The 25,826-nt window shown below is 55.7% G+C and overlaps 1 protein-coding gene and 1 non-coding gene across 5 annotated transcripts; both read right to left on the bottom strand.

Moving 5' to 3' along the window:
- Nucleotides 1–859: 859 nt before the first annotated feature.
- Nucleotides 860–997, bottom strand: LOC125449474 (small nucleolar RNA SNORA57). Its single transcript, XR_007246933.1, has one exon. It is a non-coding gene; the product is annotated as a small nucleolar RNA SNORA57 (small nucleolar RNA).
- A 6,351-nt stretch (nucleotides 998–7,348) lies between these two features.
- On the bottom strand, nucleotides 7,349–24,596 carry gng3 (guanine nucleotide binding protein (G protein), gamma 3). 4 transcript variants are annotated; one of them, XM_059641615.1, is made up of 3 exons: nucleotides 23,828–24,596; nucleotides 19,486–19,591; nucleotides 7,349–7,587 (listed from the first exon to the last, which is right to left on the bottom strand). In XM_059641615.1, exons 2-3 carry the CDS (start codon nucleotides 19,585–19,587, stop codon nucleotides 7,459–7,461), a joined length of 231 nt encoding a protein of 76 aa, XP_059497598.1. In that variant the 5' UTR covers nucleotides 19,588–19,591; nucleotides 23,828–24,596; the 3' UTR covers nucleotides 7,349–7,458. The 4 variants fall into 4 exon arrangements, 3 of the variants coding, with proteins under 3 accessions (XP_059497598.1, XP_059497599.1, XP_059497600.1); XM_059641616.1 differs by having other exon boundaries at nucleotides 24,491–24,580; XM_059641617.1 differs by lacking the exon at nucleotides 23,828–24,596 and adding an exon at nucleotides 20,731–20,828.
- Between the last annotated feature and the right edge of the window lie 1,230 nt (nucleotides 24,597–25,826).

The following is a 25,826-nucleotide window of genomic DNA, read 5'->3' as shown; positions in this document are numbered from 1 at the left end:
TGAACCTGGGCCAGTTTTAGTGAACCAGCACTGTCCAGCCTCCGACGCACAAGCAACTTCAGGGGCGGCACGGCGTCTCGGTGGTTAGCACTACTGCCTCCCAGTGCCAGGGACCCGGGTTCAATCCCACCCTCGGGCGACTGTCTGTCTGGAGTTTGCACATTCTCTCCGTGTCTGCATGTGTTTCCTCCGGGTGCTCCGGATTCCTCCCACAAGATGTGACTGTTAAGTAGAACGGCCGAGCTAAACTGCCCGTAGCACCCAGGGACGTGCAGTTTAGGTGGATTAGCCACTGCAAATGCAGGCTCGGAGAAGAGAGGGGAAAGAATAGGTCTAGTTGGGATGCTCTTCAGAGGGTCAGTGTGGACTTGATGGGCCAAATGGCCTCCTTCCACACTGTAGGGACTCTACGAGCTCTACTTAAAAGCGTGTAGAGCAAAAGAACAGAGTTCCCACAGGAGTTCTCATTGGTATAATTGGAAAAAGACCTCCTTACACCAATGCTCCAATCCCCTACAATCAAGGCTAACAGTGAGCTTCCAACTTGCTTGCTGTGTGCGCACGTTGTTTGGGGCACAACTCCCTCTGAATATCCAGATACAAAAACTTCCCATCTAAAAACTGTTTATAGTTAAAACCTCAAAAACAGTCCCACAGCCTATACTCCGCCTGCCAGCTTGTCCTGTGTTCACATGGGTTTATATCCCACTCTCACTGAAAGGATGGGAGGCAGATTCCAAAGCTCAGAATCAGCAAATGGACCATGCTTGCAGTCTATTACCCCAGCCCCAGAACCCCCACAACCTCAACTCGGAAGTGACGGGATCGCCCGGTGCAGATAAGCAATCTCAGTTTAACTACATGTCTCAGCCAATGAGGATAGGACCAGAAGACTGGGAGCTCGCTGGTACCGAAGACTTTAGCACTGAGCTCAATCTCCCTCTCTCAGACACATGCACAGGACACAGGCAGACACAGGCATGTGAAGAACCAGAGGGGCAGGGACGCCTTGAAACAGAATTCCCCAGGTTCCCCAGCACAAACCCACAGCAGCTTTGCCCAGGTGGTGAAGTGGGCCAGAATAAAGAGCCAGTCAGCTCCTGGTCACACAACATGCTAACACGACAAAGGTGCCAGTTACAGGAAATAAACGACATGCATTCAAGTAGCACCTCTGACACATTTACAGCATCTTCAGAGCACCTCACAGCAACATCACGCACCATGTGAGCCCTAACTACACCCAAGAGTCAGGTGCTGCTAGGGAAGTGTGACCAAAGAGGGCATCTGACTGGAAGAGAGGGGGCTAGAGAAACCCGGGGGGGGGGGGGGGGGGGGAATTCCAGCCCTCAGGCCAGAGGAAGACACTACCACCAGTGGAGTGACAAAAATCACAAGATGCTGCAGACCATGAGTGAAGATGGTCAAAGATAGGGAGCGGTATACAGGGTGGGGGGGAGATTAGAGGAATTGCGAAGAGGACAGGAGGTGCACAGAGCAGATGAGGCAGCAGAGGTAGGGGCTGAACAGGGTAGTGGGTGGGGTTTGTGGCTAGAAGTTTGGTTGGGGGGGGGGGTGCGGTTACTCAGCAAGAAAGTAGATGCAGGTGGGAGAATTTTCACATCATCAGGAAACACCGCTTCGCAGTCTGGGCATTCTTGCTGTGTGTCCTGATTTTTGGGGAAGAAAGAGGGGGCACGCCAAGCTTCCACACCATGCCCCGCTGACAGAGAAGGGTCAACATTAAATGAAGACCTCTGTCATTTGTCACCCCGCTTCTCCCTCCCTCCCTTTATCAGGGATAACTGGCGGCCAACCCCACCCCGCACTGAGCTGGACTGGGCTCCATTCAATAAATGCCAAGCATGGAGGCCCTTGACCCAGCCACGTGGTGCGGGTGTGGCCAAGGCGAGGCAGTGCGCATGTGCCCAGCTGACAGCGGCAGCACGCATGCGCCTCCAACCTCCCTTCCACCAAAGTGCCGGCAGAGCGCAGGCGCACATTGGGCCTGGCTCTTCTACGAGGGCGCGGAGGGAGCCCTACGGTGGAGATCACTACCCCGTACCTCTTCTCAAACAATAAGCTCGCTGTTTTATATTTATAACATTTGTTATCGCGGTCACAAACTCCCAATTAGGCTACTGCCGCCTCACCTCAAACCACCCGCTCCCAGCGGACGAAAGGAAGGGCAAGGGCCGTGCGGTCTCCTTTTATAGTCGGCTCGCCGCCAACGAGGTGTAGTTGGGCCAAGAGATTGCCTTTGCTGCTCTTCAGCGACCCCTAGCGCACAGGAGTCCTCCTGCCCTCCTCCAACCCTAACCCTAGTCCACTCTGGGCTCACCCTAGAGGTGCAGTCGGCACTAAACACTCAGGAACAAAGCCAGTCAAATTCCCAATAAAAAGGAGCAAACTTGGGCTATTCTTTCCTTCCTTTGGGCTTTAGTCTGCCCCAGAGCGGCTTAACTTTTGGATTAGGATGGTGTGGGGTGCCATCCAAAACATGGCCACCATCCCCTCCCCTCACATGACGCTGGTACATGTTTGAGGCATTCAAGCAGAGCTCTCTTACATCCTGTCAGGAGCCCTCTCCCCACACACACACACACATACACACGCGGGGTCAGTCACCTTGTCATCGAGACAGCGGTAGTCAACCAGCTATTTGGCCACAGTAGGCATCGCCACTGAGCTCGATGCTGCTTCCCGCACACACAGTGCAAGAGCCAATCTATTGCCTGAGCACCACCCTCCCCACCCCATCTTCCCAACCAGGTTTTTAGGCTTGTGCAGCTGTCACTGGTGCCCTCGAACTCACTTCCTTGCCCTCTCCCAAGTTGGGCAGGAATATCCCATCTTCAAAGGGATTGTGCACTTTTCAGGGGAGGAGTCTGAGACTATGGCAGTGTTCGGTGAGGGCGTTCAAGGCGTTTGTTACTGAGTACATGTGCTAGGTGTGTGTCAGTATTTCCAGGGGGACCCCAGGGGGTGGGGAGCGTATCGGTATTTACAGGGGGTCCCCGGGGGTGGGGAGCAAATCGGTATTTACAGGGGGACCCCGGGGGTGGGGAGCGTATCGGTATTTACAGGGGGTCCCAGGGGTGGGGTGGGGACCGTATCAGAATTTACAGGGGGACCCCGGGGGTGGGGAGCGTATCGGTATTTACAGGGGGTCCCTGGGGTGTGGGGACTGTATCGGTATTTACAGGGGGTCCCCGGGGGTGGGGAGTGTGTCGGTATTTACAGGGGCTCTCCGGGGGTGGGGAGCGTATCGGTATTTACAGGGGGTCCCCGGGGGTGGGGAGCGTATCGGTATTTACAGGGGGACCCCGGGGGTGGGGAGCATATCGGTATTTACAGGGGGTCCCAGGGGTGGGGTGGGGAGCATATCGGTATTTACAGGGGGACCCCGGGGGTGGGGAGCGTATCGGTATTTACAGGGGGTCCCAGGGGTGGGGTGGGGAGCGTATCGGAATTTACAGGGGGACCCCGGGGGTGGGGAGCGTATCGGTATTTACAGGGGGTCCCTGGGGTGTGGGGACTGTATCGGTATTTACAGGGGGTCCCTGGGGGTGGGGAGTGTGTCGGTATTTACAGGGGGACCCCGGGGGAGGGGAGCATATCGGTATTTACAGGGGGGACTGCGGGAGTGGGGAACGTGTTGGTATTTCCAGGGGGTCCCAGGGGTGGGGAGCGTATCGGTATTTACAGGGGGACCCCGGGGGTGGGGAGCATATAGGTATTTACAGGGGGTCCCCAGGAGTGGGGAGCGTATCGGTATTTACAGGGGGACCCCGGGGGTGGGGAGCATATCGGTACTTACAGGGGGTCCCCGGGGGTGGGGAGCATATAGGTATTTACAGGGGGTCCCCAGGAGTGGGGAGCATATAGGTATTTACAGGGGGTCTCCGGGGGTGGGGAGCATATCGGTATTTACAGAGGGGACTGCGGGAGTGGGGAACGTGTTGGTATTTCCAGGGGGTCCCTGGGGTGGGGAGTGTATCAGTACTTACAGGGGGTCCCCGGGGGTGGGGAGCGTATCGATATTTACAGGGGGTCCCCGGGGGTGGAGAGCATGTCGGTATTTACAGGGGGGTCCCCCGGGGATAGGGAGTGTGTCGGTATTTACAGGGGGTCCCTGGGGTGGGGAGCGTATTGATATTTACAGGGGGTCCCCAGGGGTGACGAACGTGTTGGTATTTACAGGGGGACTGCGGGGGTGGGGAACGTGTCGGTATTTACAGGGGGTCCCTGGGGTGGGGAGCGCATCGATATTTACAGGGGGGTCCCCGGGGGTGGGGAACATGTCGGTATTTACAGGGGGTCCCCGGGGGTGGGGAGTGTCTCGGTATTTACAGGGGGGTCCCCGGGGGTGGGGAGTGTGTCGGTATTTACAGGGGGTCCCCAGGGGTGGGGAGTGTGTCGGTATTTACAGGGGGTCCCCGGGGGGTGGGGAGTGTGTCGGTATTTACAGGGGGTCCCCGGGGGGTGGGGAACGTGTCGGTATTTACAGGGGGTCCCCGGGGGGTGGGGAGCGTGTCGGTATTTACAGGGGGTCCCCGGGGGGTGGGGAACGTGTCGGTATTTACAAGGGGGTCCCCGGGGGTGGGGAGTGTGTCGGTATTTACAGGGGGTCCCGGGGGTGGGGAGTGTGTCGGTATTTACAGGGGGGTCCCCGGGGGTGGGGAGTGTGTCGGTATTTACAGGGGGGTCCCGGGGGTGGGGAGTGTGTCGGTATTTACAGGGGGGTCCCCGGGGTGGGGAGTGTGTCGGTATTTACGGGGGGGTCCCCGGGGGTGGGGAGTGTGTCGGTATTTACGGGGGGGTCCCCGGGGGTGGGGAGTGTGTCGGTATTTACGGGGGGGGTCCCCGGGGGTGGGGAGTGTGTCGGTATTTACGGGGGGGTCCCGGGGGTGGGGAGTTTGTCGGTATTTACAGGGGGGTCCCGGGGGTAGGGAGTGTGTCGGTATTTACAGGGGGTCCCTGGGGTGGGGAGCGTATTGATATTTACAGGGGGACTGCGGGGGTGGGGAACGTGTCGGTATTTACAGGGGGTCCCTGGGGTGGGCTGCGCATCGATATTTACAGGGGGGTCCCCGGGGGTGGGGAACATGTCGGTATTTACAGGGGGTCCCCGGGGGTGGGGAGTGTCTCGGTATTTACAGGGGGTCCCCGGGGGGTGGGGAGTGTCTCGGTATTTACAGGGGGTCCCCGGGGGGTGGGGAACGTGTCGGTATTTACAGGGGGTCCCCGGGGGGTGGGGAGCGTGTCGGTATTTACAGGGGGTCCCCGGGGGGTGGGGAACGTGTCGGTATTTACAGGGGGGTCCCCGGGGGTGGAGAGTGTGTCGGTATTTACAGGGGGTCCCCGGGGGTGGGGAGTGTGTCGGTATTTACAGGGGGGTCCCCGGGGGTGGGGAGTGTGTCGGTATTTACAGGGGGGTCCCGGGGGTGGGGAGTGTGTCGGTATTTACAGGGGGGTCCCCGGGGTGGGGAGTGTGTTGGTATTTACAGGGGGGTCCCCGGGGGTGGGGAGTGTGTCGGTATTTACGGGGGGGTCCCCGGGGGTGGGGAGTGTGTCGGTATTTACGGGGGAGTCCCCGGGGGTGGGGAGTGTGTCGGTATTTACGGGGGAGTCCCCGGGGGTGGGGAGTGTGTCGGTATTTACAGGGGGGTCCCGGGGGTGGGGAGTGTGTCGGTATTTACAGGGGGGTCCCCCGGGGGTAGGGAGTGTGTCGGTATTTACAGGGGGGTCCCGGGGGTGGGGAGTGTGTCGGTATTTACAGGGGGGTCCCCGGGGGTGGGGAGTGTGTCGGTATTTACAGGGGGTCCCCGGGGGGTGGGGAGTGTGTCGGTATTTTCAGGGGGGTCCCCGGGGGTGGGGATTGTGTCGGTATTTACAGGGGGGTCCCCGGGGGTGGGGATTGTGTCGGTATTTACAGGGGGGTCCCGGGGGTGGGGAGTGTGTCGGTATTTACAGGGGGGTCCCCCGGGGGTAGGGAGTGTGTCGGTATTTACAGGGGGGTCCCGGGGGTGGGGAGTGTGTCGGTATTTACAGGGGGGTCCCCGGGGGTGGGGAGTGTGTCGGTATTTACAGGGGGTCCCCGGGGGGTGGGGAGTGTGTCGGTATTTTCAGGGGGGTCCCCGGGGGTGGGGATTGTGTCGGTATTTACAGGGGGGTCCCCGGGGGTGGGGATTGTGTCGGTATTTACAGGGGGGTCCCGGGGGTGGGGAGTGTGTCGGTATTTACAGGGGGGTCCCCGGGGGTGGGGAGTGTGTCGGTATTTACAGGGGGGTCCCCGGGGGTGGGGAGTGTGTCGGTATTTACAGGGGGTCCCCGGGGGTGGGGAGTGTGTCGGTATTTACAGGGGGGTCCCCGGGGGTGGGGAGTGTGTCGGTATTTACAGGGGGGTCCCGGGGGTGGGGAGTGTGTCGGTATTTACAGGGGGGTCCCGGGGGTGGGGAGTGTGTCGGTATTTACAGGGGGGTCCCCTGGGGGTAGGGAGTGTGTCGGTATTTACAGTGGGTCCCCGGGGGTGGGGATTGTGTCGGTATTTACAGGGGGGTCCCCGGGGGTGGGGAGTGTGTCGGTATTTACAGGGGGACAGACAATACAAACAAATCTCTGTATCTTTTGTGAACAAATATCTACAAATGTAAATCTTCTTAAATGTCACTCAGGACTGAACCTTGTCTCCAACAGAAACACCCCCTCCCTATCTCCGTCACCCTCTCCAGCGCCCCACACCACCTTCCTATCTCTGTCACCCCCTCCAGCCCCTACACCCCCTCACTGTCTCTGTCACCCCCTCCAGCCCCTACACCCCCTCCCGATCTCTGTAACCCCCTCCGGCCCCTACACCCCCTCTCTACCTCTGTAACCCCTTCCATCCCCCTACACCCCCTCCCTATCTCAGTCACACCCTCCAACCCCTATACCCCTCCCTATCTCTGTCACCTCCTCCAGCCCCTACAACCTGCCCTTTCTCTGCAATCTCTTCCAATCCCCTGATTCCTATCGCGCTTCCACCGAGGACCATGCCATGAACCGCCTGGGGTCCGGATCTCAGGAATTCCCTCCCTGCGCTCCTCCCTCCCACTCTCTCTCCAACTAAAAGACGCTTTGGGAGTTGGCTGAGGTAGACCATTCTAAGACTCCACGTTGAAAGCCAATCAGACCTGGAGGGGTGAGTTACCCTGTCCTGATGGTGACACCTAAATGCCTGTGTTGTTGTTGATGTCTGTTTGCCTCACAGAACACCCTCAATCCTCCTGAAGGTCTGGTACCCATCTTAATGCCCTTAAAGGGGGCACCCAGACAAATTTGGACAGAGAGGACAGGACCAATCTGGTTTCGGGAACAGCCATTTTATTGTTCCGAAATGTTTACTGTTTTTACATCCGAAGGCGTCGCTCCTGAGTCCGGTCCTGGCCGAGCCATTGTGGGGTGGGGGCGCACCCCTTAGAGAAGGGTGCAGAAGAATTTTTTCTCTCGGAAGGGGTTCTCGGAGGTTGGCACCGGGGTGATCAGGGGGTCCTCGCAGGAGTGGGCATCACAGTACGCCATTAGGTCAGCCGCGGTTTTTGAAACCTGGTTGGAGAATTGGGGGGGGGGGGTGCGTGGGAGAGAGGGGGTGGTAGTGGGAGAGAGGGTTGTGGGGGGAGATTTGGGGAAGTGAATTGGGGGTGAGAGTTAGGGGAGAGGGTTGGGGGGGGAAGAGGAGGGGAGAGGGTTGGGGGGGGAAGAGGAGGAGAGAGGGTTGGTGGGGAGAGAAAGAGGGTTGGAGGGGGGGGAGAGAGAGCGTTGGGGGGGGAGAGAGGGTCAGAGAGGGAGAGAGAGAGGGTCGGCGGGGGGAAGAGAACGGGGGTCGGGGGGGGGGATGGGAGAGAGGGTCAGAGGGGCAGAGAGAGAGCGTGTCAGATGAGGGGAAGAGAGAGAGGGTCAGGGAGGGACAGCAAGTGGTTCAGAGCGGGGAAGAGAGAGAGGGTCGGAGGAGAGTTTTGCGGGATTTTAGGGAAAGACGGGGAGAGGGTTGGGGAGAGTTGTGGGGGATTTTTGGGAAAGACGGGGAGAGGGTTTTGGAGATGAGGTTGGAGAAATGTTAAAAAAAAGTTTTATCGATATCTCCTCGTCATCTTCACCCACACCCAGCATCTGCACCCCATCACTCTCCCCCCACCCCAACCACCTCAGGGGTCGCAGTGACCCAGGATAAAGGGAGCAGCCAGTTAGAAGGGAGGAGGAGGGATTTCTTGATTTGTTGGTTTTATTTTCATGTGTGCCAAAACAAAGCGAAAAGTTTTGGGGTGGGGTATTCTCTCTATACTGGACGTGTCAAGGGGGTGGGCATTCTCCTGAGGGGGGTGTGTGGCATCCTGGGAATGTCGGAGGCCCGCAGGATGAACACTGCAGCTCTCTAATAAGTCCAGGATCGAAATCTAGCCTCAATAACCTTGACCATGAGACTCCTTTGTTAAAACCCAATCTGGGTGATTAATGCCCCTTCAAGGAGGATACTCTGCCCATCCTCACCTTGTCTGGGCCTACACGTGACTCCAGACCCCTCAGCCTTAGGTGGCACACTTAAAAAGGGAAACCAGGAGGGCACAAAGGGGACTGTGAGATACCTTTGGCGAATAGGATTAAGGAGAATCCAAAGGATTTGACAAATACATTAAGGACACGAAGGGTAGCGAGGGAGAGAACTGGGCCCTTAAAGCTCAGCAAGGCTGCATATGTGTGGAACTGGGGGGTGGGATACTAAACAAGGGTTTTCCAGCAGTGGAGAAGGATATGGAAGATATAGAACATGGGGAAATAAATAGCGAGATCTTGAAAAGTGTCCATAATACAGAGGAGCTGGACATCTTAAACCGCATGAGTGGATATGTCCTGATCAGGTGTTCCCTAGAACTCTGTGGGAAGCTAGGCAAGTGATTGCTGGGCCCCTTGCTGAGATATCTGTGTCATCGACAGCCCCAGGTGAAGGCTGGAGGTTTCTATGTAAGAAAGACGGTAAGGGAGAGTCAGGCTGATGATCCTGACGTTGTTGGTGGAGGGAATCCCAAGGGACAGGATTTACACATATTTGGAAAGGCAGAGACTGGTTAAGGATAGTCAGCGTGGCTTTGTGTGTGTGTGGGAAATCATGTCTTACTAACTTACAGAACCATAGAGTCATACACAAGGGAAACAGGCCCTTCAGTCCAACTGGTCTATAATCAGAAAGTGCACCAGTCCCAGCTGCCTGCTCCTGGTCCAGACCCCTCCAAACCTTTCCTATTCATGTATCCATCCAAAAGCCGTTTAAACGTAATTGTACCCACATCGACCACTTCATCAAGAAGTTCATTCCGCACATGAGCCACCCTCTGTGTAAAAAAAATTGTCACCTTATGTCTTTATTAAATATTTCCCCTCTCACCCTAAAAATGTTCTCCCATGTTCTGGAAGTCCCCCATCTCAGGGAAAATATGATTACCATCTATACCGCTCATTATTCTATAATGTCATCGCTCAGCCTCCAGTGGAAACAATTCCCAGTCTATCCGGTGTCTCTTTATAACTCAAACCTTCCATTCCCGGCAACTTCCTGGTAAATCTCTCTGGACACGCTCCAGCTTAATGCCATCCTTCCTATAACGGCGCTACCCAAACTGGACACAGTGACCTGTACAACCTCAACATAACGCCCCAGCTCCTATACTCAAAGGTCCAAACATTGAAGGCAAGCGCGCTAGTGCCTTTTTAACCAAACTTTTAAAGATTTATAGACCTGCAACCCTAGGTCCCTCTGTTCCACAGCACTATCCAAGGCCCTACCATTAATTATATAGGCCCTAACCTTGTTTGTTGTACCAAAGTGGAACACCTCACATTTATTCAGAATGAACTCCAAATCCCATTTTTCAGCCCATTGATCCATTTGACCAAGGTCCCTTCGCAATCTTAGAAAACCTTCCACACTGTCCACAATGCCACTAATTTTGGTGGCATCCATAAACTTACTAACTATGCCTTCTGTATTCTCATCCACGTTATTTATATAAATGATAAATAAGAGAGGTCCCAGCACCGATCCCTGTGGCACACCGCTGGTCACAGGCCTCCAGTCTGAAAAGCAACCCTCCACCATCACACTCTGTCTCCTGCCTTTGAGCCAATTTAGTATCCAATTGGCACACTCTCCCGGAATCCCATGTGAGCTAACATTACTGATTCACCTCCCACATAGACCTTGTTAAAAGCTTTAGTAAAATTCAAATAAACAACGTCTCCCGCTCTGCCATCATCAACCTTTTTGGTAACTTCCTCAAAACAATCTCAAAGAAGTTTGTGAGAAGTAAGTTTCCTCGATTCTGCTTTTAGAAGGAAAAAGAACATTGGTTGATGTAGTCTGTAGGGACTTCAGTGAGATTTTCGACAAGGTTCTGCATGGTGGCCTGGTTTATAAAATTATAAACTGGATATAAAATTAGCTAGAAGGTAGGAGGCAGAGGATGGTGGTGGAGGGTTGCTTTTCAGACAAGAGGCCTGTGACCAGTGGTGTGTCACAAGCTTTGGTGGTCTAGGCCCAAACCGTCAGCCTCCCTGCTCCTCTGATGCTGCTAGGCCCGCAGTGTTCATCCAACTCCACACCTTGTTATTTCGGTGCTGGGCTCACTGTCTTCTGTCATTTATATCAATCTTTGGATGTGAACACAGGAAGAATGGTTTGTAAGCTTTCAGACAACACCAAGTTGGAGCTGTAGTTGACAGAAAAGAAAGTTACCTCGGAGTACAGTGGGATCTTGATCAGCTGGAACAAAAGAGTGGCAGATGGAGCTTAATTTAGATAAATATGAGGTGTTGCACTTTGCAAACGCAAACCAAGGCAGGAATTATTACAGTTAATGGTAGGATCCTGGAGAATGTTGCTGAACAAAGGGAGCTACAGCTGCATAGTTCCCTGAAAGTGGAGTCGCAGGTAGACAGGACGCTGAAGAAGGCATTTGCTATGCTCACGTTCAACCGGTCAGTGCATTGAGTACAGATGGAGTTCATATTACAGCTGTACAGGACACTTCATAGAATCCCTACAGTGTGGAAACAGGCCCTTCAACCCAACAAATCCACACTAATCCTCACCCAGACCAATCTCCCAATAACCCACCGAATCTACACATCCCTGGGCACTATGGGACAATTTAGCACGGCCAATCCACCCTAAACCGCACATCCCTGGACACTATGGGACAATTTAGCACGGCCAACCCACCCTAAACCGCACATCCCTGGACACTATGGGACAATTTAGCACAGCCAATCCCACCCTAACCTGCACATCCCTGGACACTACGGGACAATTTAGCATGGCCAACCCACCCTAACCCGCACATCCCTGGGCACTATGGGACAATTTAGCACGGCCAATCCACCCTAACCCGCACATCCCTGGGCACTATGGGACAATTTAGCACGGCCAATCCACCCTAACCCGCACATCCCTGGGCATTATGGGACAATTTAGCATGGCCAATCCACCCTAACCCACACATCCCTGGGCACTACGGGACAATTTAGCACGGCCAATCCACCCTAACCCGCACATCCCTGGGCACTATGGGACAATTTAGCACGGCCAACCCACCCTAACCTGCACATCCCTGGGCACTATGGGACAATTTAGCACGGCCAATCCACCCTAATCCGCACATCCCTGGGCACTATGGGACAATTTAGCACGGCCAATCCACCCTAACCCACACATCCCTGGGCCCTATGGGAGAATTTAGCACGGCCAATCCACCCTAACCCACACATCCCTGGGCACTATGGGACAATTTAGCACGGCCAATCCACCCTAACCTGCACATCCCTGGACACTACGGGACAGTTTAGCACGGCCAACCCACCCTAACCTGCACATCCCTGGGCACTATGGGACAATTTAGCACGGCCAATCCACCCTAATCCGCACATCCCTGGGCACTATGGGACAATTTAGCACGGCCAATCCACCCTAACCCGCACATCCCTGGGCACTATGGGGCAATTTAGCACGGCCAATCCACCCTAACCTGCACATCCCTGGACACTATGGGACAATTTAGCACGGCCAATCCACCCGAACCCGCACATCCCTGGGCACTACGGGACAATTTAGCACGGCCAACCCACCCTAACCCACACATCCCTGGACACTATGGGACAATTTAGCACGGCCAATCCACCCTAACCCGCACATCCCTGGGCACTACGGGACAATTTAGCACGGCCAACCCACCCTAACCCACACATCCCTGGACACTATGGGACAATTTAGCACGGCCAATCCCACCCTAACCCGCACATCCCTGAACACTACGGGACAATTTAGCACGGCCAACCCACCCTAACCCACACATCCCTGAACACTATGGGACAATTTAGCACGGCCAATCCACCCTAACCCGCACATCCCTGAACACTATGGGACAATTTAGCACGGCCAACCCACCCTAACCCGCACATCCCTGGGCACTATGGGACAATTTAGCACGGCCAATCCACCCTAACCCACACATCCCTGGGCACTATGGGACAATTTAGCACGGCCAATCCACCCTAACCCGCACATCCCTGGGCACTATGGGACAATTTAGCACGGCCAATCCACCCTAACCTGCACATCCCTGGACACTATGGGACAATTTAGCACGGCCAATCCACCCTAACCCACACATCCCTGGGCACTATGGGACAATTTAGCACGGCCAATCCACCCTAACCCGCACATCCCTGGGCACTATGAGACAATTTAGCACGGCCAATCCACCCTAACCCGCACATCCCTGGGCACTATGGGACAATTTAGCACGGCCAATCCACCCTAACCTGCACATCCCTGGGCACTATGGGACAATTTAGCACGGCCAATCCACCCTAATCCGCACATCCCTGGGCACTATGGGACAATTTAGCACGGCCAATCCCACCCTAACCCGCACATCCCTGGGCACTATGGGACAATTTAGCACGGCCAATCCACCCTAACCCGCACATCCCTGGACACTATGGGACAATTTAGCACGGCCAATCCACCCTAACCCGCACATCCCTGGACACTATGGGACAATTTAGCACGGCCAATCCACCCTAACCCGCACATCCCTGGGCACTACGGGACAATTTAGCACGGCCAACCCACCCTAACCCACACATCCCTGGACACTATGGGACAATTTAGCACGGCCAATCCCACCCTAACCCGCACATCCCTGAACACTATGGGACAATTTAGCACGGCCAATCCACCCTAACCTGCACATCCCTGGGCACTATGGGACAATTTAGCACGGCCAATCCACCCTAACCCGCACATCCCTGGGCACTATGGGACAATTTAGCACGGCCAATCCACCCTAACCCGCACATCCCTGGGCACTATGGGATAATTTAGCATGGCCAATCCACCCTAACCTGCACATCCCTGGGCACTATGGGACAATTTAGCACGGCCAATCCACCCTAACCCACACATCCCTGGGCACTATTGGACAATTTAGCATGGCCAATCCACCCTAACCTGCACATCCCTGGGCACTATGGGACAATTTAGCACGGCCTATCCACCCTAACCCGCACATCCCTGGGCACTATGGGACAATTTAGCACGGCCAATCCACCCTAACCCGCACATCCCTGGGCACTATGGGACAATTTAGCACAGCCAACCCACCCTAACCCACACATCCCTGGGCACTATGGGACAATTTAGCACGGCCAATCCACCCTAACCCGCACATCCCTGGGCACTATGGGACAATTTAGCACGGCCAATCCACCCTAACCTGCACATCCCTGGGCACTATGGGACAATTTAGCACGGCCAACCCACCCTAACCTGCACATCCCTGGGCACTATGGGACAATTTAGCACGGCCAACCCACCCTAACCCGCACATCCCTGGGCACTATGGGACAATTTAGCACGGCCAATCCACCCTAACCCGCACATCCCTGGACACTATGGGACAATTTAGCACGGCCAATCCACCCTAACCCGCACATCCCTGGGCACTACGGGACAATTTAGCACGGCCAACCCACCCTAACCCGCACATCCCTGGACACTATGGGACAATTTAGCACGGCCAATCCCACCCTAACCCGCACATCCCTGGACACTATGGGACAATTTAGCACGGCCAACCCACCCTAACCTGCACATCCCTGGGCACTATGGGACAATTTAGCACGGCCAACCCACCCTAACCTGCACATCCCTGGGCACTATGGGACAATTTAGCACGGCCAATCCACCCTAACCCACACATCCCTGGGCACTATGGGACAATTTAGCACGGCCAATCCACCCTAACCTGCACATCCCTGGGCACTATGGGACAATTTAGCACGGCCAATCCACCCTAACCTGCACATCCCTGGACACTATGGGACAATTTAGCACGGCCAACCCACCCTAACCTGCACATCCCAGGGCACTATGGGACAATTTAGCACGGCCAATCCACCCTAACCCACACATCCCTGGGCACTATGGGACAATTTAGCACGGCCAACCCACCCTAACCTGCACATCCCTGGGCACTATGGGACAATTTAGCACGGCCAATCCACCCTAACCCGCACATCCCTGGGCACTATGGGACAATTTAGCACGGCCAACCCACCCTAACCTGCACATCCCTGGGCACTATGGGACAATTTAGCACGGCCAATCCACCCTAACCCGCACATCCCTGGGCACTATGGGACAATTTAGCACGGCCAATCCACCCTAATCCGCACATCCCTGGGCACTATGGGACAATTTAGCACGGCCAATCCACCCTAACCCGCACATCCCTGGGCACTATGGGACAATTTAGCACGGCCAATCCACCCTAACCCGCACATCCCTGGGCACTACGGGACAATTTAGCACGGCCAATCCACCCGAACCCGCACATCCCTGGGCACTACGGGACAATTTAGCACGGCCAATCCACCCTAACCCGCACATCCCTGGACACTATGGGACAATTTAGCACGGCCAATCCACCCTAACCCGCACATCCCTGGGCACTATGGGACAATTTAGCACGGCCAATCCACCCTAACCCGCACATCCCTGGACACTATGGGACAATTTAGCACGGCCAATCCACCCTAACCCGCACATCCCTGGGCACTACGGGACAATTTAGCACGGCCAACCCACCCTAACCCACACATCCCTGGACACTATGGGACAATTTAGCACGGCCAATCCCACCCTAACCCGCACATCCCTGAACACTATGGGACAATTTAGCACGGCCAATCCACCCTAACCTGCACATCCCTGGGCACTACGGGACAATTTAGCACGGCCAACCCACCCTAACCCGCACATCCCTGGGCACTATGGGACAATTTAGCATGGCCAATCCACCCTAACCCGCACATCCCTGGGCACTATGAGACAATTTAGCACGGCCAATCCACCCTAACCCGCACATCCCTGGGCACTACGGGACAATTTAGCACGGCCAACCCACCCTAACCCACACATCCCTGGACACTATGGGACAATTTAGCACGGCCAATCCCAGCCTAACCCGCACATCCCTGAACACTATGGGACAATTTAGCACGGCCAATCCACCCTAACCTGCACATCCCTGGGCACTACGGGACAATTTAGCACAGCCAATCCACCCTAACCTGCACATCCCTGGGCACTATGGGACAATTTAGCACGGCCAATCCACCCTAACCCCCACATCCCTGGGCACTATGGGATAATTTAGCACGGCCAATCCACCGTAACCTGCACATCCCTGGGCACTACGGGACAATTTAGCACGGCCAATCCACCCTAACCTGCACATCCCTGGGCACTATGGGACAATTTAGCACAGCCAACCCACCCTAACCTGCACATCCCTGGGCACTACGGGACAATTTAGCACGGCCAATCCACCGTAACCTGCACATCCCTGGGCACTATGGGACAATTTAGCACGGCCAACCCACCCTAACCCGCACATCCCTGGGCACTATGGGACAATTTAGCACGGCCAATCCACCCTAACCTGCACATCCCTGGGCACTATGAGACAATTTAGCACGGCCAATCCACCCTAACCTGCACATCCCTGGGCACTATGGGACAATTTAGCACGGCCAATCCACCCTAACCGACACATCCCTGGGCACTATGGGACAATTTAGCACGGCCAATCCACCCTAACCCGCACATCCCTGGGCACTATGAGACAATTTAGCACGGCCAATCCACCCTAACCTGCACATCCCTGGGCACTATGGGACAATTTAGCACGGCCAATCCACCCTAACCGACACATCCCTGGGCACTATGGGACAATTTAGCACGGCCAATCCACCCTAACCCACACATCCCTGGACACTATGGGACAATTTAGCACGGCCAATCCACCCTAACCTGCACATCCCTGGGCACTATGGGACAATTTAGCACGGCCAATCCACCCTAATCCGCACATCCCTGGGCACTATGGGACAATTTAGCACGGCCAATCCACCCTAACCTGCACATCCCTGGGCACTATGGGACAATTTAGCACGGCCAATCCACCCTAATCCGCACATCCCTGGGCACTATGGGACAATTTAGCACGGCCAATCCACCCTAATCCGCACATCCCTGGGCACTATGGGACAATTTAGCACGGCCAATCCACCCTAACCCGCACATCCCTGGGCACTATGGGACAATTTAGCACGGCCAATCCACCCTAACCCGCACATCCCTGGGCACTATGGGACAATTTAGCACGGCCAATCCACCCTAACCCGCACATCCCTGGACACTATGGGACAATTTAGCACGGCCAATCCACCCTAACCCGCACATCCCTGGACACTATGGGACAATTTAGCACGGCCAATCCACCCTAACCCGCACATCCCTGGGCACTACGGGACAATTTAGCACGGCCAACCCACCCTAACCCACACATCCCTGGACACTATGGGACAATTTAGCACGGCCAACCCACCCTAACCCGCACATCCCTGGGCACTATGGGACAATTTAGCACGGCCAATCCACCCTAACCCACACATCCCTGGGCACTATTGGACAATTTAGCATGGCCAATCCACCCTAACCTGCACATCCCTGGGCACTATGGGACAATTTAGCACGGCCTATCCACCCTAACCCGCACATCCCTGGGCACTACGGGACAATTTAGCACGGCCAACCCACCCTAACCCGCACATCCCTGGACACTATGGGACAATTTAGCACGGCCAATCCACCCTAACCCGCACATCCCTGGGCACTACGGGACAATTTAGCACGGCCAACCCACCCTAACCCACACATCCCTGGACACTATGGGACAATTTAGCACGGCCAACCCACCCTAACCCACACATCCCTGGACACTATGGGACAATTTAGCACGGCCAATCCACCCTAACCTGCACATCCCTGGGCACTACGGGACAATTTAGCACGGCCAATCCACCCTAACCCGCACATCCCTGGACACTATGGGACAATTTAGCACGGCCAATCCACCCTAACCCACACATCCCTGGGCACTATTGGACAATTTAGCATGGCCAATCCACCCTAATCCGCACATCCCTGGGCACTATGGGACAATTTAGCACGGCCTATCCACCCTAACCCGCACATCCCTGGACACTATGGGGCAATTTAGCACGGCCAATCCACCCTAACCCACACATCCCTGGGCACTATGGGACAATTTAGCACGGCCAATCCACCCTAACCCGCACATCCCTGGGCACTATGGGACAATTTAGCACAGCCAACCCACCCTAACCCACACATCCCTGGGCACTATGGGACAATTTAGCACGGCCAATCCACCCTAACCCGCACATCCCTGGGCACTATGGGACAATTTAGCACGGCCAATCCACTCTAACCTGCACATCCCTGGGCACTATGGGACAATTTAGCACGGCCAATCCACCCGAACCCGCACATCCCTGGGCACTATGGGACAATTTAGCACGGCCAATCCACCCTAACCCGCACATCCCTGGGCACTATGGGACAATTTAGCACGGCCAATCCACCCTAACCTGCACATCCCTGGGCACTATGGGACAATTTAGCACGGCCAACCCACCCTAACCCGCACATCCCTGGACACTATGGGACAATTTAGCACGGCCAATCCACCCTAACCCGCACATCCCTGGGCACTATGGGACAATTTAGCACGGCCAACCCACCCTAACCCGCACATCCCTGGGCACTATGGGACAATTTAGCACGGCCAATCCACCCTAACCTGCACATCTTTGGACTGTGGGAGGAAACCGGAGCACCCGGAGGAAACCCCTGCAGACACGGGGAGAATGTGCAAGCCCCACACAGAGTCGCACAAGGGTGGGATCGAACCTGGGTCCCTGGCGCCGTGAGGCAGCAGCGCTAACCGCTGAGCCACCGTGCTGTCCCTACCATTAGTGAGGCCACTTTTGGAATACTGCATTCAATTCCTGTCTCCCTGCTATACAAAAGATGTTGTGAATCTTGAAAGGTTTCAGAAAAGATTTACAAGGATGCTGCCAGGGTTTGAGCTACAGGGAGAGGCTGGGGCTATTTTCCCTGGAGCATTGGAGGCTGAGGGGGGAACCTTATAGAGGTTTATAAAACCATGAGGGGCATGGATAGGGTGAATCGACAAGGTCTTTTCCCCAGGGTAGGGGAGTCCAAAACTAGAGGGGCATAGGTTTAAGGTGAGAGGGGGAGGATTTAAAAGGGACCTAAGGGGTAACTTTTTCACACAGAGGGTGGTGCGTGTATGGAATGAGCTGCCAGAGGAAGTGGTGGGGGCTGGTACAGTTACAGCATTTAAAAGGCATCTGGATGGGGACATGGATAGGAAGGGGTTAGAGGGATAGGGGCCCTGTGCTGGCAAATGAGATTAGATTAGTTTACAATATCGGGTCAGCATGGATTAGTTGGGCCGAAGGGTCTGATTCTGCGCTTTATGACTGCCCTCTGAGGGGTTGGTCATTCCTGGAACCGCAGGGAAAAGTGGAAGCAGAGGGAATGCTCCCGGTTCAGCTCATCGCCCGCCTCTTCACGGGACAATTAGGGACAGGGCAGGAATGCCTCAACGCGCAAAGGAATACAAAGGGTTAAATATTCTCTGAAGGACTTGGTCTGAGAGGGGAGGTGCCCCAGTTGGAGAAGGTCGGGCCCAGTCCTGGGAGAGGGGGTAGAGAATCCCAATGGAGAATCTGAGAGGTTGGAGGGGGCCAGGACGGAAATATTTCCCCTCGGAGAGCTATCACGGTCAGGAACAGTCCAATCCTGACAACAACGGGGTGGAAGGAATTGGATGCGGAATGCAAGAGCTGGAAGCACCGACGGCAGGTGCACCCTCAAAGGACCAGCACAGACAACGAGGGCCAAATGGCCTGCCCTGCACCCATAGGACCCGAACCTCGGCCCATTCGCTCCCTGGGTGCAGCGCTCACGTGGGAATTTTGCAAAGCTGTACGCACCTTGATCCTATACATGCTGGCCTCGATTTTCAGCTGCTGCACCAGTTTCCGAGCCTGTACAATGCTCATGGTGCTGTTCACTGGTGTTTCTGCTTTGGGCATCCTCCTGGGCCACGGGCAGACAGAGAGGCCGTCACTGAGTTACACTCCTCAAAACCTCCACCTATTCACCTCGTAGAAAGGTGCACTATAGAAATTCACCACAGATCCTCCAACAGCACCTTCCAAACCCACGGCCGCTTCCACCTGAGCTGTCCGGCACGGAAACAGACCCTTCGGCCCACCTCGTCCGTGCCAACCCAGATATCCTAAATTAATCCAGCCCCATTTGCCTTCTTACTCATACACCCATCCATATCCCTGGTCACCCTCTATATGAAAATGTTGCCCCTCAGGTCCCTTTTAAATCTTTCCCCTCTCGCCTATGCCCCTCTAGTTTTAGACTCCCCCCACCCTGGGGGAAAAGACCTTGGCTATTCACCCTATCCATGCCCCTCATGGTTTTATAAACCTCTATAAGGTGCCCCCCTCAGCCTCTGACGCTCCAGGGAAAAATAGCCCCTGACCATTCAGCCCATCCCTGTAGCTCAAACCCTCCGACATCCTTGTAAATCTTTTCTGAGCCCTCTCAAGTTTCATGTCTTTTCTACAGCAGGGAGACCAGAATTAACTAGAAGGTGAAGGGCAGCAGATACATGGGAACACACACCACTCCCTGCACATTCCCCTCTGAGCCATACACCATCCTGACTTGGAAATATATCGGCGTTCCTTCAGTGTCGCTGGGTCAAAATCCTGGAATTCCCTCCCTAACGGCACTGTGGGTATCCCTACATCACATGCACTGTGATTCGAGAGGGCAGTTCACCACCGTTACCTCCAAGGGCAATTAGGGACCAAGACATGAACTCCACATCCGCCAACTAATTTGAAAGTAAATACTAGTGTACCAATCCTTTCTGGCTCAGTATTGGCTATTCGCCTACAGTAGGCATGACGGCCGACAGTTTTCCCCGTCGCGATTATCATACTTTCCATGAAGCATGCAGCTCCCCACCCTTCTGTACTTCACCCCCACCCCTTCCCCTCCAACGTCACCCCCCGAAAGAAATCCCGGGGCCCCTAACGCTGGATGGAGACCTGAAATCAAACCGGGACAGCCGGAGGCCATTCGGCCCTCCCCTGACCCGGCACAATGCGACCAACTTGCCAATTCTCGACAGCCTTTCCCCGACAAACACCCACCTCGTCTTTGCAATTATTGTAAGGGAATTATTTCGGTGCTAGTAGCCATCTCGTGCAATCCAATAACGTCATGTGATCGGGATTTCCCCACATTTCCCTGATCAACCCCACCCCCTCACTTAGAGTCATAGAGACGTACAGGCCCTTCGGCCCATCCAGTCCACGCCGACCATAATCCCAATCTAAACTAGCCCCACCTGCCTGCTCCCATATCCCTCCAAACCCTTCCCTATCCATTTTCTTATCCAAACGTCTGTTAAACGCTGTAACTGTACCCACACCCACCACTTCCTCAGGAAGCTCATTCCACGCACGAACTGCCCTCTCTGTTTAAAAAAAATTGCCCGCCCCCATGTCTTTTTAAAATCTCTCTCCTCTCGCCTTAAAAATATGCCCGAGTCTTGAAATTCCCCCACCCTGGGGAAAAGACAGAGCCGGCGGGGGGGGGGGGGGGGGTAAGTGGGCAGGAATGGGGAAAGGATGGACTTGGCGGGGGAGAAGGGAACAGGAAAGGGGGGTGTTAGAGAAGGGAATGGGTGGAGAGTGCTGGAGAACCGGGCGAGGTTCGCGGTAGGGGGTGACGGGAGAGGGGCGATCCAGATTTCCCACACCTCCTGTAGATTTCAGAGCCTCTTGACCTGAGCTGGTTGGAGTAATTCTGCCAAAGGCCAGATGGGGGAGGGTGTTCAAGGAGGTCCGAACTCCTCAGGACCGAGGCTGGAGGTCAACCCAAGTCAGACCCTTCAGCCCTCAAACCTCTCCTAACCCACCCTCCTCCCATTGGCCGTGTAACCCATCCTTTCTTGGCTCGACCCTTCCTTTCCAGCCAATCCTAATGCAGATAGCCCCAGACCTCTGATTGGCTGATTCTTGACTGGCCAATAAGGAACCTCCTGCATCTGTGCCCCCCCACCCCCCACCCCTGGGTCAATAATAAATTGACCAAATGGCCAAACAAAGGTCAGACAAAATAAATAAATAATAAACAACCAACGAAATCCACTGTTGGAGAAATATGTCGTATCAGAATGAATATAATGGGTGGCCAATGGAAATCAGTGAGAGGGGTTTCCTTGGCGACAGGTCAACGTTCATGGGTTGCCCTGGCCATGTGGCCCAATCTTCATTACACCCTGTGCCCTTTAACCTGACACCGCCCTCCTCACTATGTGCTCCCCCCACCAAAAACTCCCTCCCTTTCCTCCAGTTGGCTCATCCTCTACCACTGTTTCCCCCTACAACATCCTTGGAGACACTCCATCACCCACATCCTCGCTTGGGTTCACAAAACTGTTCCTCTCACATTATGTCCTGTCAGATACAGGGTATACACAGTCACACTCACACACTGTCACACTGACATACACAGTCACACTCATGCACACACACACTGACATACACAGTCACACTGACACACATGGTCACATTCACATGCACACATTCACGCTGACGCACACAGTCACACTCGTGCACACAGTCACTCTCACACTGACACATTCACACTGACATACACACCCCCATAGTCACGCTGACACACACACAGTCACACTTTTGCTGACACAGTTACACTCACACACTCACAGATACGCACAGTCACCTGGTACACATGCAGATACACAGTCACACTTACACTGACACTTTCTCACAGTCACACCCACATTAACACACACGCAATCACACTCACAGGGTCACACAGATGCTCACACAGTCACACTCACACACAGTCTCTCACACTGACACAGACACACGTAAGTATACACACAGTCATTTGGGAACACATGTTCATACTCACACCGACACACACACATTGACAAATATACACAGCCTCACACAGTAAGTCAGACAGATACCTACACACTCTCACACACACATGCATACATACACATACGCACATACACAGGCACACACAGAGTTACACTCACACTGACACACACTTGCACATGGAGTCACATTTATACAGACACACAGAGGCTCTCATATAGACTTGCTCTTTGACACACACCGACACCGTTTCATGGACAAACACATGCACTCACATCGAGAGTCTCACACATGACACACATTGACAAATATACACAGCCTCACACAGTAAGTCAGACAGATACCTACACACTCGTCACACACACATGCATACATACACATACGCACATACACAGGCACACACAGAGTTACACTCACACTGACACACACTTGCACATGGAGTCACATTTATACAGACACACAGAGGCTCTCATATAGACTTGCTCTTTGACACACACCGACACCGTTTCATGGACAAACACATGCACTCACATCGAGAGTCTCACACATGACACACATTGACAAATATACACAGCTTCACACAGTTAGTCAGACAGATACACACAGTTTCACGCATTCACATACAGCCTCCTACACACTCATACAGTCATACACAAACACAGCCTGACTCAGGAGTACACTCACAGTCTCACACAGACACACACATACAGACACACAGCCTCATACAGACACAGTCTCATACAGATGGGACAGACAAATACACACACACACACAGCCTCATACAGACAGACACACTCTCACTAGCGCATTGCCCCACACCCACCCCCACAGCAGTACCATCTATGTACCACGGGCTATGGTCCGCGCACACACCAACCCTCACTACCTCCCCTCTCCGATTCCCTCCATTTCCCCCCCCCCCCCGACCCCCACTCAGGAACAAACCTCACGTCCTTTAGGCATACAACCCTTCCATCACAATTTCCCCAAACGGCTTCTTGCTCCCCGGCCCCCCACAGAAATCTCTGCCAGCCCCCTTCCCTCGGTGAGGAGCTCCCCCCCCCTCTCTGCCTGTGCGACTCTTCCCACCCCCCCCCCCTCCAAATTTGCTCGCTGTGCCCTGGCTGCAGATTCTCTCCCCTTGGTCACTCACTCAGGGGTAGAAGGTGGGGGGTGGGGGGTGGGGGGGGTGCCCTGGCAGGGGCTGTGGGAGAGGTTGTGTTGGGGAGGGGATTGGAAAGAGACACAGGGAAAGGGCATGAACACCCCCCCCCCCCCATGCCAATAAAAGACAGTATTGATTGCACCATAAATGATGTTGCCCAGTCGCACCCACCTCTTCAACGATGAGCTGGGCACAAGGAGTGGCACCGAGAGAATCGAAGGCTAGGGCGGAGGGGGGCACAGGGGTGTTGTCGGAGTCTATGGAGGCTGCAGTTCCTGGATAATCCAGGGGGAAGAGGGACAGGAAGGATGTCGATTCTAGAAGGAGATGGTGCAGCGTACCAAGAGGCTCTTTCTCTCTCTCTCCCACTGTCAATCTGTCTTTCTCTGTCACACTCTCAACCTCTCTATCTATTCCACACACGCTCTCTCGTCCTCTTGCTCTCTCGATATCTCTCTCTTTTGTCTTCCTCTCTCAATCCCTCACTCTCTTCCTCTATCTCTCTCTCTATCTCTCGTCCACTCAGTCTCTCTCTTTTGTCTTCCTCTCTCTCTCAATCTTGCTCTCTCCTCCTCTCTCTCTCTCACACACACACACACACTCCTCCTCTCTCTCTCTGACACTCCTCCTCTCTCTCTCTCTCTGAGCTGCGGGTTACAGATAGCCCTCGGTCCTCTGCAGCAAGTCAACCAGGGAGAGGGGGGTCCAGCGGCGCTGCCCTCCCTCTTTGGGGGTGGGTGTGGGGGCAGGAGAGGGTGGAGAGGAGGGGATCGGGGGGACTGGGGAGGGGACACTAGATCAGCCCGGCCTGGCCCAGCCCAGCTCGGGCTCTACCTGCCCTTTCTTCTTTCGCAAGGCTCTGCCAAGTGAGAAATGAGGTTGTGCCCGTCAGAGTCAGAGAGAAGGAGGGAGAGAGACCTTCCCAGTCGGTGGGGTGGGGGTGGGGGGGTGGGGTGTTGCTGGTGAGGGGGAGGTGGGAGCGTCAGGCATTCTGTATCCTGACTGGCTGTGGAGAATATTCCTACATCTTTGAATCTCACGGAGAGACAGCGGATTGGATGGGAGATGTTGTGGGAGAGGGGGATGGGTAGGGAAAGGGAGGGAGGTGGGCTAAGGAGGACTGAATGGACAGGCCCGGGGGGTGGGGGGGAGAACGGGAGAGCGTGTTGGGGGGGGGCATGGATTTGAATACGTACAGGGAGTGGGGAATTGACTGGATCGGGGGGGGGGCATTGAATCAAAGTGGGTGGGAGTTAAATGGAGCAGGGTGGGGGGGAATGGCAGGGGGTGGGGGGGGTGGAGTAGAATGCAGGGGGGTGGTTGTGGGGCAGGCATGGATGGTGGGGGGTGGGGTGAAGGGGAAGGAGTGGTGTGAGGTGGGGAATGAATGGGGCAGTGGAGGGAATGGAGGGGGTTCTGGGGGAGGGAATGGGGGCAGGGGCAGCGTGGGAGGAAGGGAGGTGTGTTGTGAGGGGGGGGTCCCGGTGAGACACTCGTTCTTCGACATGATTGGCCACAGTGTGAGAGGGGGGAGGAGAGGGGAGAGGGGGGAGGGAGAGGGGGGGAGGGAGAGGGGGGGGAGTGGGGGGAGGGAGAGGGGGGAGTGGGGGGAGTGGGGGGGAGGGGAGGAGGGAGGGAGAGGGGGGAGTGGGGGGAGGGAGGGAGAGGGGGGGAGGGGGGAGAGAGGGAGAGGGGGGAGTGGGGGGAGGGGAGGGGGGGGGGGGAGTGGGGGGAGGGAGGGGGGGGAGGGAGGGGGGGGAGAGGGGGGAGGGAGAGGGGGGAGGGAGAGGGGGGGAGGGAGACGGGGGCGGGAGGAGGGGGGGAGGGGGGGGGAGGAGGGGGGGGAGGAGGGGGGAGAGGGGGGGGAGGAGGGGGAGAGGGGGGGGAGGAGGGGGGAGAGGGGGGGGGAGGAGAGGGGGGGAGGGGGGGGGAGGGGGGGGAGGAGGGGGGGAGGGGGGGGAGGGGGGGGAGGAGAGGGGGGGGGAGGAGAGGGGGGGGGAGGGGGGGGGAGGAGAGGGGGGGGGGGGAGGGGGGGGGAGGAGGGAGGGGGGGGGGGGGGAGGGGGGGGGGGGGGAGAGAGGGGGGGGGAGGGGGGGGAGGGGGGGAGGAGAGGGGGGGGGGAGGGGGGGGAGGAGAGGGGGGGAGGGGGGGAGGAGAGGGGGAGGAGGGG

The sequence above is a fragment of the Stegostoma tigrinum genome, chromosome 42 (genome assembly GCF_030684315.1).
Source record: "Stegostoma tigrinum isolate sSteTig4 chromosome 42, sSteTig4.hap1, whole genome shotgun sequence".
NCBI classification, from domain to species: domain Eukaryota; kingdom Metazoa; phylum Chordata; class Chondrichthyes; order Orectolobiformes; family Stegostomatidae; genus Stegostoma; species Stegostoma tigrinum.
Note: the sequence above shows the minus strand (reverse complement) of the source record. Positions and strands in the feature narration are given on the sequence as shown.